General features: G+C 49.1%; 1 protein-coding gene across 16 annotated transcripts in view; it reads left to right on the top strand.

Annotated features, from left to right (window-relative positions):
* The window catches only part of EIF4G3 (eukaryotic translation initiation factor 4 gamma 3), a 141768-nt gene that overhangs the window by 70508 nt on the left and 58505 nt on the right, over window positions 1–12755 (top strand). For 9 of the 16 annotated variants that reach the window (XM_048326457.1, XM_048326451.1, XM_048326450.1 and 6 more), the window contains 5 exons: window positions 934–966; window positions 6772–6792; window positions 7577–7756; window positions 8757–8871; window positions 12138–12238. In XM_048326457.1, the coding sequence (XP_048182414.1) occupies window positions 934–966; window positions 6772–6792; window positions 7577–7756; window positions 8757–8871; window positions 12138–12238 (450 nt within the window). The remainder of the gene's footprint in view (window positions 1–933; window positions 967–6771; window positions 6793–7576; window positions 7757–8756; window positions 8872–12137; window positions 12239–12755) is intronic. The other 7 variants (XM_048326453.1, XM_048326452.1, XM_048326456.1 and 4 more) reach the window with 3 other exon arrangements.

The following is a 12755-nucleotide window of genomic DNA, read 5'->3' as shown; positions in this document are numbered from 1 at the left end:
TCTCTGCTCTCATTGTGGAGCTCTGCTTGTTACACTGAGAACTAAGGGTTTCAACACCTAACTCTGCTCTGGAAGTGGGTACCTTGTCATCTTTATTTATATTTTCCATTTCTTGCATTCATTTTTATTTCTATTTTAACAATCAGTTCCTTATTGGGAAATGCTTTTAATGTTGACTGAGCATGTTAAATTGGGATTTTTTCCTCTGTGCGTGGCCCAAGTGAGTGGGAAGTGGTTCAGTAGCCTGAGCTCAGGGCTGGGAACCAGGACCTCCTGTTCTCCATCCAGGCTCCACTGCTGATGCCTTCAGCTCCACGGGGACACCCCAGGATAACCTGATCCTTCACTTTCAGAGAGGGTGACAGATCCCACTCATTAAGGAGGGGTTTGCTGCGATCCCAGTGGAGGAGAAAAGCTGGAAATGCAGTAGCAGGGGGTGTACGTGCAAGGAATGGCTGCTCTTTGCCTCACAGGGATGTCCCACGGCCCCTGTGCCTCCCTGGCTCTTCCCAGCCGTGAGTCTCCATCCTCTGCTCCCACTAAATCCCTGGGATGGCTCCGGCCCAGCTGCTTTAATCATTTACCTCCACCTTGAACAGTTTCAGAATCTCCACTGCTGCTTGTTTTAAGTTGGTTTTTTTGGTTTTATGTTTTTTTCCCAGGCAGGATAAGGAATGCCTGCATCCCTGAGTGCCTTTAGGATCCCAGGCAGCTTTGGCTGTTTATCCCAGCTCCCAGTACAGTGCCCATAGCGATGTCCATCGTGACACCTCAGTCCCTGTGTGTCGTTGTCCCGCAGCAAAGCTTTTGACTGTGTCGTTATTTTATTTTCTGTGGGTTTATTTTGCATAGAGTGTGACATTTTGGTTCGTTGTGGTGTTTCTGACTCTTTGTGCCTTTCCTTTTGTGTTTGTTTCTCCCGCCTTTCGTCAGTTTGCAGCGGGGCCTCGACCTGCCCATCACCAGGTACAGTACCTGCCCCTTCGTTATCACCCTGCACTAATTGGCTGGGGGGAGGGGGGCGGACGTGACTCACCCACTAACTCGAGTGGAGGAAAGCAGCCCTGTAGCAGCTACTGGCACGTGCATAACCCTGCTAACAACCTCCTGCACCGCTGAGTAACTCTGACCTCACCCCTGGGGCGCCGCTCCCATTAACCACCCCATGTCCTGCAGGGGAGGAGAACCTCTAGGAGTCATTGCCAGGGATTTGTGGGCTTCCCTTGCCTTCTCACATCACTAGAAACTCATTCTGAGTGTTTCCCAAACTAGTCGGTGGATTCAGTTTCCTGAAGATGCCACCCGAGAGAATCTTGCTTTTCCAACTCGGAGTAAAGCAAATGACTTCCAGTTCTGCACTGTTGTGTGATACACCTGGTTATCTGTCACCATTGCATTGCTTAATGTTGTTTTTACTTAGCCCACAAAAGCCAGACCTTTAAGGATCCTTTAGTGTTCCTGTTGCATGACTTGGACTTTGTAAGGAACCACTTCATTATTAAGAAGGAGAACCAGGAATAGCTCTGGCTCATGGAACTCAGGGGTGGCAGAATTAGGACCTCCCCAGTGTCAGGACAGATACACAGGCCCATCTGTCCTAGGCAGGGTGTCTGGAATTGTCTTTTTTATCAGCTCCTACACTTCTCTTTGCCAAAACCCTTGTCCCTGGGAACTGATTTTGATGCTTCTTTTGGGTTTTGAGGGAGCAGAGGTGGCGCTGCTGGTGGGAAAGAGGAGGAGAGGCAGGACAAGGCAGGAAAGCTTTCCCAGATCTTCCTTGGCTTTGAAGGAGCAGGTTGATCCCATTTATCTTGTGGTGTCAGGACAGGGGCTTGAGGCATGGAAGATTTGTTCCAGGGAATTATTTTGTTCTCGCTTCACTCATGTTACTGAGCAGTGGAACACTGGGATGAGCAGCGTGGGGAGAGTTCTGTCTCAGGAGAGCAGTGTTAGGTGGGCACAGACACCCCCAAATCCCCATCATCCTCATTTCTTCCAGCTCAGGGAGCAGCAGGGGAGCTGGAGCCTTCCAGAGCAGGGCAAAAAAAGGAATGTAAAGAGTAGAATGGGACATTTGCACTTGCTTGCTCACAGGCAAAGGTCGTATGGGACGGGGGGAATGATTTCTGTGCGTGGCTGGGATGGCAGGGACAGGCAGTGGTAGAGGAATGTTTGCAGGATGACGGGGCAACCTGGGAACGATGGGATCAGGATCTTGTTTAGATACTTCTGTTCTTGACCTGAACTTCAGGTCAGTGTTTATACTGCACAATACAGAGAGTGCATTGCTGCTCTGCAGCTCCTTAGTTCTTTCATGGGTCATTCCTAAGGCATGGGATATATACACTGTGAGCCATTTAATGTTCTCCTAAAATTTACTGAGCTCTCTCTGAGCAGGTTTTGGCCCACGAGTCTTGAGGCAGCACAACCTTGCAGGAAATATTCCAGTGACCGGGGGCTTTACTGGCGGGAGTTTGCCACCAGGCTGTCAGAATTGGATCCAGAACTTTCCTTCGGACCCAGTTATGTCCCTGCCCTTAACTCCGCTTGTAAATTCCAAGTGTTTTCCCAGTTGTATCACAGTAAGATTTTTGTCTCTGTTACATTTGAATCTGCTCATTATTATCTGTGAGAAGCTGTCACCATTAGAAAAATATTCCAGGCTTTATTCCCAGTTACATCTGTCATGTGCTGGATCAGGACAGGCACAGAGAAACCTTTAATCCAAAACACCCATGGAGTGGGTTGGGGTGGAGAGAGGGATTTTGGCCCCTGCCACGTGCAGGAGGGTCACGGCTGTGGGAGCAAGTTCATCCTTATCCCAGCACTCACAGGATACTCGAGACCAACATAAATAATTATCCTCACATGGGAGTTTTAAAACTTGGTTAAACTGTGTAACACAAGCTGAGAGCTTGGAGACTGAGATTTGTGAGCTGGAAAGTGCGAAATAAGTAAATTGGCTTTAGCAGGGTTAATATTTGCTGCAACAACTGCACGTTCCCTTTGAATGCAGCGGCAGCACCGTGGGGGTTTGCAATTCCCTGTGTCCATCCCAGCTTTTATTAACATGTGCCTTGTGTTGATTCTGGGGCTCCTTCAGGCAAATAATGGATCGTTCTTCAGTGTTACTGCCTGTCATTATTACATCTTTAGGGTACTCAAATGAGCATGACTTTAACACCTGAAGGGGAATGGCAGCTTTATAAGCAGGGCTTTTTCCTGGATGGAAACGCCTGCCCTGGAGTTGGACGGTTACAGTGGGAGTTGGTGGAGCCAGTTAATGCTGGAGGCATTGTGACCACACTGTGTGAGAGAAAACACAAGAGATTTAGGGTGTTCAGCAGCACTGGCTGAAGTGAAATGAAGTAACTGCAGCAGTTCTGACTGAAAGTTAAATATGCATCAGTAAACCCTGATTCCCAGATCATGCACTGAGAATCTGCTGGAAAACCTCACTTTATAGGAGACAGGAAACAGCTCCTGCAAAGGATTTTGGGCAGTATTTTTAAATACGCTGTCAGCTTGTGTTTTTCCCCAAATGCTGTAGCACACGTAGCTATCCCTGCCTGGAATTGCTGCTCCGTTTCCCACTTTGTGCATGGAGCTTCCCAGTTTTTGCTAAGTGAGGCTCTGGAGTCACTTTACTGCTTCTGATCCTCACAAAGCACAGTTGAGAACAGCAGCTTTCTTCTAACCTGAGCTCCAAAATGCAGATTTTTTTTGCATTTGAATCTGCCTAAACCCTTCACTTACGAAGTGACTTGGGGAGCGTGGCGTTTATTTTAGAAATGGGTGCTCAGAAGAGGCTGGTGTAATTAAAAACAGAAATCAGAAATAGAAACTGAAATGTGGTTGTTTCCTTCTGACTTGAACTGTGTTTGAGGCAGGTTTGCTGCTCATGGCTCAGCCTCTCGCTTGAGGTTGCTGGTGGAGTTTGTTCCAGTTTTAGCTCAGGGTTACTTGAGTTCCTCTGGGTGTAACTTGTACAACAGAGAATGGGCTTGGCTGGGTGCTGTTGTGAAGAAGCTTTGGGACTTTGAGAGGTTGGGAATTGACTCCCCGAACTGTCTTAGCTGGCCATTTTGTAGCTTTTTGGGGTATTTCAAGTCAGAAGGTGATGGGAAATGGCTGCTGCAGTCACTTCCCTGTCTGCATTCATGAGTGTGTGAAGGAGCTGCCACTTCTAAATACCAAAAAGGGCTTTTTCCTCTTAATTTTATCATTTAGTAGATAATAAAACTGGGAGAGTCTGAGGGGAAGGGAACAAGCCTTGCCTTGAGCCAGCCACAAGAGCTGCACTGAGGTGCTGGGGAAGCAGGACCTGGGGATTTGTGCTGCAGCTCCTGCTCCTGACACCAGGGAGTAAGGGACAGGACAAGAGGCAATGGCCTCAAGCTGCACCAAGGGAGGTCTAGGTTGGATACTGGGAAAATTTCTTCATGGAAAGGGTGGTCAGGCACTGGAACAGGCAGAGGCACCATCACTGGAGTGCTCAAACAATGTGTGGATGTGGCACCTGGGGACATGGGTTAGGGATGGACTCGATGACCTTAGAGGGTTTTTCCAACCTAAACAATTGCACAATTCTCTGATCTTCACATCTCAGGGCTGCAGCTCCTCAGTTCCTGCAGCACTGCCTGTCAGGCACCTCCTTCTCCTCCCTCCCCCAGGCCAGGCTCAGGTTATCCCACCAGCCTTCCTGGTGGCACCAGAGAGACTAAAAATTAATAACAGGGGTACGAGAAGCTTGACTGAAGTGCAGAGCTTGGGTGAAGTCAGAGACCACATTGCCCAGGAGCATTGACTCCAAGGTGATCCAAGAAATCTCTCCCTAACAGACTTGGACAGGTAAGGGATGAGACATGTCTCAAGGACCATGGCCTAGGTCCTCACTGGTTGCTGAACAACCAAAATTCTGATGGTCCTGTTGCTTGGAATAATGGATCTGCTGTTCCTGCTGCTCTGTCTTCCTGGTAGAAGTGAAGTTCTCCTCCTTTTCTCCCCATCCCTGAAGCTGAGCCAGCTCTAGGATGGTGTGGGCACACAGGGGGGCTTTGAGAGGTTTTTTGACGTCCATTTGCCTGAAGCTCCTTGTCAGAGACCCTCCTGCTGCTGGTGAGCAGCTGAGCAGCTCTGGGGGGTGTTCAGTGCTCGTGGAAGAGCAGGTCGGTGCCACCCCCGCTTCCAGAGCAGAGTGCTGTCCCTCCTCCTGCGCCAGCAGGGAGGAGCAGAACGTGTCCCATGGAACGGAGCTTCCCCAGCTTGGGACCAGCTGGCAGTGATGGAACGAGCAGCTGTCCATGCCCAAGGAGCTTCCAGGGCTCGGAGCTTTCTCTCGATGGTCTCAGTTGGTTGTGAGCAGGTTCTGGAGGGGCAGCGGGAGCCTGAGGAGCAGATTCCATAGGTGGAGTCTCCCCATCTCTGGCATTGGGGGTGTTCCTGCACTGCCCTGTGGATGGAAGTGCTGTTGATAGAGAGAGGTCTCACTTCAGCCTCCAGCCCTTTTCTCTTTGCATAAACACACACCCATGGGGGTTATTAAATTTTTCCAGCCCTCCCTCGGTGAGACCTGTGCTACAACCTGCTGACAGGTTGGAAATAATCATTACTCAGTGAATTTCAGTGAAAGAAGAAAGACTTTTTCACTTTTTGCTGTCTTTGGATATTGAAAAATCACAAACTCTGGTGATTCTCACCATAAATTCATCACCTGTGCTTGGTTCATGCCACACTCCTATAGCTCCCCCGCATCTCACAGCCACACGGTTTTATCAGCACGACCATGGCAAGGTGTTGTTCTTCTGGTTTGCTTTCTCCACCCTCACTTCCAAACTTTTCTCCCCGAACAGTTGCCTTCTCCTGGTTCAGGTCATATTTCCAGTGTGCTGGGGACAGCTCTTCATCCAGGTTGACAGGGCTGGACATAAAATCATTGTGCTCACCTTAACAATGTCTGGAAATCTGAAAGAGTCATCCAGGGCTTTCCTGGAGAAATCGTTTGCTGTTTGGAACAGCTCAGGTGTAATGAAGTCCTCAGCAGCCCCAGAATGGCCATTTTAAGCTCGTTGTCATGTCGAGGATAGAGACATCACAGCTTCCTTCTGTCCTCCCCCATCCTTCCTGAACCTGGGGCGGATAATCCCAGCTCATTCCTTCATTCCCCTCTCTTCTTTTCTCACTCCTCCTGGCACAGTTACTCCCTGTAACACATCACTGCACAGCAGCCAGCAGGATTCAGTGTGATGTGTGGTGGCCTAATTATTATAATTATTTTTTATTTAACAGTTAAATATGTGGCATTTCTTTCCCTCCCAGTCTTGGTGCAGAAAAGGAGAGAAATCCATGGTTGGAGCCAGGGTTTCTGCTTTATCTGCTCCCCGTGTACCACTGAAAGAGACAGAAGGAGAAATATTTGATGTTTTAGGAGCAGAGCAAACATAAAGTCTTCCTGTAGTGTCACATTTCGTGCAGTGAATCATGGTTTGATTGGGTTTTTTGCTTGGGTTTTTTTTTTTAAACTTTTATACTTCCGTATAAAACTTTTCTAGGAGAGTTCTGACCCTGTGGGATTCTGGCAGCAGAGTCCATGGTACTACTCAGTGTCTTTTCCTGGCCGTTTCTGGAAGGCATGAGTCAGAGCAGGGCAGAAGCTGGCTGGAATTTGTGCATTTAGGGTGCATGTTGTATCCTATTCCTTCCTGTTGATCTGTAAGCTGTTCCATTGGCTTTCTTTCTGTTTCCTGCTGCTTTCTTGCTTCGTTATTGAAGGGAGGATTCAGACCTATACAGGTAACTCTAACTCCTGGTTCTGCATGGCATCAGTGTCTCTCACCTGACCGTTCCTCTGTCAGTGAATGCCTCAGTGTCCGGTGCATTTCTTACCTCCTGACCTCCGAGAGTGCCGAGACTCCAGAGCCAGGGCCTCCATCCGGGACTGCCGGTGCCGTTCCCAGCGCGGGAGGGGTGAGGATGGAGCCCGTGCCAGGGGGTTGCTTGGTTCCCTGGGCCTGGCCCATCCACCGGGGGCATCACTCCATCCCAGCGGGGTGCAAGGCTTTGGTACCACCCTGGGACAGGTTGCCACCCTTTGGAAAACAGGGCAGGACAAGTCACCTGTGTGTGAAGGAGAGACATGAGGTGCCTCTGGCCTTCGTGAAATTATGGATTTTTAACTCTTCTGGAGATAAATTGGAACAGTTGCCTTGATCTTTTATTTCCCTGGGGTATTTATAAAGGTGGGTATTTTAGCAGCCACCCCACCTTATAAAAAGAAAATTAGACAAACTCATTTTTCTAAAGTTTGCTCTGAAAGTTCAACTGTAAAATTCAGGAGATACAAATTAATAATTATTAGTTTGTAAAGTTTCTTGCCTGTTTCTGCCTTGTAAAGTAGGAAGCCATAGAGGGCCCTGCTGTTCCCAGAGAAACACGGACTGTCCTGCAGTTTTCTGGAAGTGTGGCAACCCTTGGAAACTAGTACCGTAACTATAATATCGTAAGGATATTTCCAATTCTTTCCCAGAAAGTCTGACCGGTTCTTTGTTTTCTCTCTTCTCTCCCTTCCCTCTCCTAGTTTTTTCAGAGGCCTCAGATCCAGCCTCCAAGAGCCACCATCCAGAACAGCAGCCCCTCCATCCGTCCTGGAGCGCAGACCCCAACTGCCGTGTACCAAACCAACCAGCACATCATGATGGTGAACCACCTGCCAATGCCCTACCCAATGCCTCAGGGCCCCCAGTACTGTATCCCACAGGTAAATCCAACATCCAGGCACCTGAGGACCTGCACAGCAACGTTGGCTCCGTGGGGGTTGCCTCAGGACCCACCAGGAGCGGGTGGGGATGTGTCTGTGTGAAATCAGGCTGGTAGTTGCATATGGTGTGCCAGGGCAGGTTTAGATTAGATAGTGGGAAAAATTGCTTCATGGAGAGGGTGATCAGGCATTGGCAGAGGCTGCCCAGGGCAGTGGTGGAGTTACCATCCCTGGAAGTGTTCAAGAAACAAATGGATGTGGCATTTGGGGACAAGGTTTAGGGGAGGGTTTGGCAGTGCTGGGAGAACAGTTGGACTTGGTGGTTGTAGGGGGCTTTTCCTGCCTAAATGATTCCATGATTCTGTGGTTCAGCCTTTGTCCTTTCTCTGTGTGAAGTATTTGTTCTTCTGTGCATGGAGGCAGTAGGAATCAATCACCTTTTTGAGGCCTCCCTCAAACACAGTAGGAAACCAAGCTCTTGGAAAATATTTAGTGCTTTAAAAATACCTAATTTGACTTACTAGATCCACAGGCACTCCAAACCCTTGGGCCTCATAACACACAGTATTGCTGCAATCCAGGGAGTCACTCTGATCCCCCTCAGCTCCTGTGTCCTCCCTGCCTTGGCTCTGCCTTACTTTTGGCAGTAACATTTGGAGAGGTTTAGGTGGATTTTAGGGAAAACTCCTTTGTGGAAAAGGTGGTCAGGCACTGGCAGAGGCTGCCCAGGGCAGTGCTGGAGTCCCCATCCCTGGAAGTGCTCAGACAAGGTGTGGGTGTGGCACTTGGGGATGTGGTTAGTGGTGAATGGGGTGGTGGTGCTGGTTGGCAGTTGGACTCAGTGATCTTAAAGATCTTTTCCAACCTTAACAATTCCGTGATTCTGTGATTCCCAAAGCTGTAATTAACCAGCTTGAGGATCAGATCCCTGTTGATCGGGGGGGCTCAGTTACAGGTTGCCCAAGTCCTTGTAAAGTGATGGTTGTTTTTGTCCCCCCAGTATCGTCACAGCGGCCCCCCGTATGTCGGGCCGCCCCAGCAATATCCTGTGCAGCCACCAGGACCAGGACCCTTTTATCCAGGCCCAGGTCCTGGAGAATTCCCCAATGCCTACGGTAAGTTCTGCTTGGAGACTCCTTACAAAGTCTTTTCTTGGTGTGTTTTTCTGTTGTCAAGCTGAAGATTTATAATAACAAGCTGGATTGTTATTTGTTTGAACTTCAGATAGCTGCTAAATTTGGTGATGTCACAGCCCTGATTATTCACTCCTGAAAAATCTCAGAGTATTGTTTGTGTGAGTGTGTCAGGAAAGGCTGCAGCTGCCCAGGATCACCTGTGACCAGGAATGGGGCTGTTTGATAGTCCCTGCTCAATCATTGTTATTTATTAAGGTATTGTGGGTACATCTGGCAGTCCAGGTTTTCACTGTGCCGTGCCCTGGGAATGCTCCAGCGTTGACAGCAGTTAACAGTTCTTATCCCAGCGTTTCTGGTGTGTAGTGGGGGATAAGAACAAGCCATGGGGGTTTTTCCCTGGATTTGTGCTGCAAAGATAATTCAGTCCAGTGGAAGAGTCTGTAACCCCTGCATAGGCCAAAACTTGGCCTTTTCATGCATTTGGTTACTCACTGCTCCCTGCCCACTCACATTCTGCAGTCTGTTGGGGGCAGAGATATTCTCAGCCTCCCGTGGGAATTATCTGCTGGAATTTCGGAGCATTGGGGTGACTGATTCCCTTCCAGGCTGAACAGTAACAGACCTGCTCCCTTGGCAGCATTGCAGGTTTGCTCCTCACACACACAGATCCCTTGGGAAGGAGAGAAGAACCCAGTAGCTGCCTGGAAAGGTCTCTTATTTTTCCTCTTTTCCTTCTTTCTTTTATTTATTTGGTCTGTGTGGAACTCACGGGAATCATTGAAAGGTTGCCATGAAGCCTTTGAACCTGGTAATGCAACTTGAGATCAGGAGAGAGGGTAATTACAGGGCAGCTCCTTCCTGGTGGTTGATCCTGGAGAAAATAGAAGAAATATTGCAATGGCTCCTCAAATCTGATCCACTAGAGGAGGAAATTGCCCAGTATTCCTCATTTTTTGTGCTGTTACAGGTCTGCTTTCCTACTTCCTGCTTGCTTAGTGACATTTATCTGCCTTCACTCCTGTCATTAGGAAAAGGTTCATTTCCAGCTCCTTTCCTCTCCTGGAAGCGCCTGGTTTCTTGCAGAGAATCTTGGAATCCTTCAGTCCCAGCTTTAGGTTGCTGCATCTGTGGAGCATCAGTGGGTGAAGCTAGAGCTCTCTGTCCTGCAGAGTTTTGCAGGCAGGGAAGGTTTACCCAAGGATTTGCCTGTACTTATCCACCTTTCCCTGCTGTCACCCCCTTGCTGTGTGTAGGGACTGGGAATGCTCAGGCTCTCACCAGGCGCTGCCAGGTTTGGGGAACAGCTAAATCTGCAGTCCAGGCATGGATAATGCTGCTGGCAGTGCCTTTTCCATAAACCACAGGATTTGTAGCCAGTGTGGCTGCTGGATATCAAAATCATTGCAGTCTGGAAGGACCTAAAGGAGGTGATGAGGGAAAATCCAGTGGAAGACAAAACTTTTGAAAATGGACAGTACAATTTTATAACTCAGTTTTCCAGTTTATCATTTCTGATATCAGGGGGTTTCTGTACAACGTTGGGAAAGACCTCGAAATGATCAGTGGGTAGGAGGGAGAATAAAAGTTGGAGAACTGGAGGGATCAGAACTGGAGAACTGGAAGGGATCAAAGGCAGGGAGCAGAGCAGAGAGTGTGGCACTGGCAAATGCACTTGGCCTGTCACAGAAGCTGTTTCTTCCCAGAAGTTACTCTTTTCAGGATTTGTGTTTTTAAAATACTTTTCATAAAGGAAGAGTCGTTCCCTGAGTTCTGCTGGAGCTGCCTCTCCAGCCAGGATCACACTGTAGGTGATGTGCTTGGATCTGGTTTCTAGGAAACTACGAATGGAAGGAATTCACACATTGCAGGATTCCAGGCTCCTGTTCCCTCACCTCACCCAGGCTCTGCTTGGACACCTGCTCAGCAGGAGGGTTCGTAGAATCACAAAATCCCAGGATGGTTTGGGTTGGAAGGACCTTAAAGCCCATCCATTCCCACCCTCTGCCATGGGCAGGGACACCTTCCACTGTCCCAGGCTGCTCCAGGCCCCATCCAACCTGGCCTTGGACACTGCCAGGGATCCAGGGGCAGCCACAGCTGCTCTGGGCAATAATTTTTGATTCCCAGCCTGCAGAGATGCTGGTGGAGACTTTGAGGCCAGATCTGAAGTGGCTCTGCTGACCGTGACTTTCAAAACAAGACATTTCTTGAGCGATTCAGCCCACCCAGGAGTGTCATTTGGGTTCCTTGATGCCATGCAGTGCTCTCTGCTCTGACAGGGAAAAGTTCCCACTCTGAGGATGCAGTCAGGGAGCCTGCTCTGAGCTGGGGCTTTCCAGCTCTCAGCAGGAGGAATGCATCCTTGGAAATTGCAAATCAGGCTGTGCTGGGCTGGTTTAATTTGCTTTCTTGGATTTCACCCTTTGCTTGAGATCACAGTGACCTCCCAGTTGGGTTACAGACACAGTCCGGATTTTCATTCCCAGTTAAAGGTTAATTCAGATCAGATTGCTCCAGAGGCGAGTGCAAGCACTCAGTTCATCCAGCATCCATGCCCAGAAGGGAAAACACCCCAGCAGCACCTTACACATTCCCCTGACACCTGATCCATGGACAGGAGGCAGCTCTGCTCTGCCTCCCTGATGTCTGGCATGGTCTTAAAGCACTTGGTTATTTATTGAGCCACTCTCATTCTGTACAGAAAACCATAATGAACCACACTGGCTGTTAGGAATGTGATCAGCACCATGGTGTGGTTCTGCACTAATCACCGTGGTCGTGCTTTTTGTGTGTTGCAGCATGAGAAGAACACTGCTTATAATTAAATTTTCTGGTTATGCTTCCAAATAGGTTGCAGTTGACCTTGCAAATTGTTTGTATTGGTTAGATTGAATTTCTGTACAAACGCAGAAAACCCCTGATAAACCAGCAGCAAACCCAGCAAAAAGCCCTCAGGAGGGGTCCAGGGATGGTCTTGCAAGTGCCTCTGTGGTGTCCACAGCCTCTCAAAAATGGATGATGCACATGGTCAATTTTTGGTCATGGAAATCAAATAAGAAATAGTGAGTGAATCTCTTGTCTTGATGGAGCATCAGCTTCTGTTTAGTGGAAGTGGGGCAGAGCAAACGCAGCATTCCCAGAGGGATGTTGGAAGTTGTGGCCAGTTGTACCTCTTGTGCCTGGTTTTCTGTCATGAGCAGTCAAACTGACCTTGTCCCTCTGGTTTGTGTCATTGGCTGCCCCAGGAACGCCCTTCTACCCCAGCCAGCCCGTGTACCAGTCTGCTCCCATCATTGTGCCTACGCAGCAGCAGCAGCCACCGCCTGCCAAGAGAGAGAAGAAAACGGTGAGTGAGGCACTGAGGGACACAGCCCGGGGGGCTGTCCTGGGCGGGAGGTGCAAGGACATGAATAATGTTCTTAGGATCAAACCTGAGCTTTGCCTTCACTGGAGGCCCTGGCACAGGGTGCCCAGAGCAGCTGTGGCTGCCCCTGGATCCCTGGCAGTGTCCAAGGCCAGGCTGGACATTGGGGCTCGGAGCAGCCTGGGACAGTGGAAGGTGTCCCTGCCCATGGAGTGAGATGAGCTTTAAGGTCCCTTCCATCCCAAACCAGCCATTCTGTGGTTCCCAAAGAGATTAAGAGTAATTAAACATTGCACAGTGCTGCAGTGGTGCCTTATTTTCCATTTTTCCATGAGCACTCTCCACTTCGAGTTTGTGACATCTCAGCCAATCAAAAAGGAAGATAATTTTGCTGCTTTTAAATAAACAAAAGCAACATGGTTTCCCCAAGCCTGGAATCCTCACCTGCCTGTGCTGCTGCTTAGAGTGTTCCCAAAGAGCCAGGTGGGAATGAGGGAGC

Source organism: Corvus hawaiiensis, chromosome 22, assembly GCF_020740725.1.
Source record: "Corvus hawaiiensis isolate bCorHaw1 chromosome 22, bCorHaw1.pri.cur, whole genome shotgun sequence".
NCBI classification, from domain to species: Eukaryota; Metazoa; Chordata; class Aves; order Passeriformes; family Corvidae; genus Corvus; species Corvus hawaiiensis.
This window is presented reverse-complemented; position numbering and strand designations above follow the sequence as displayed.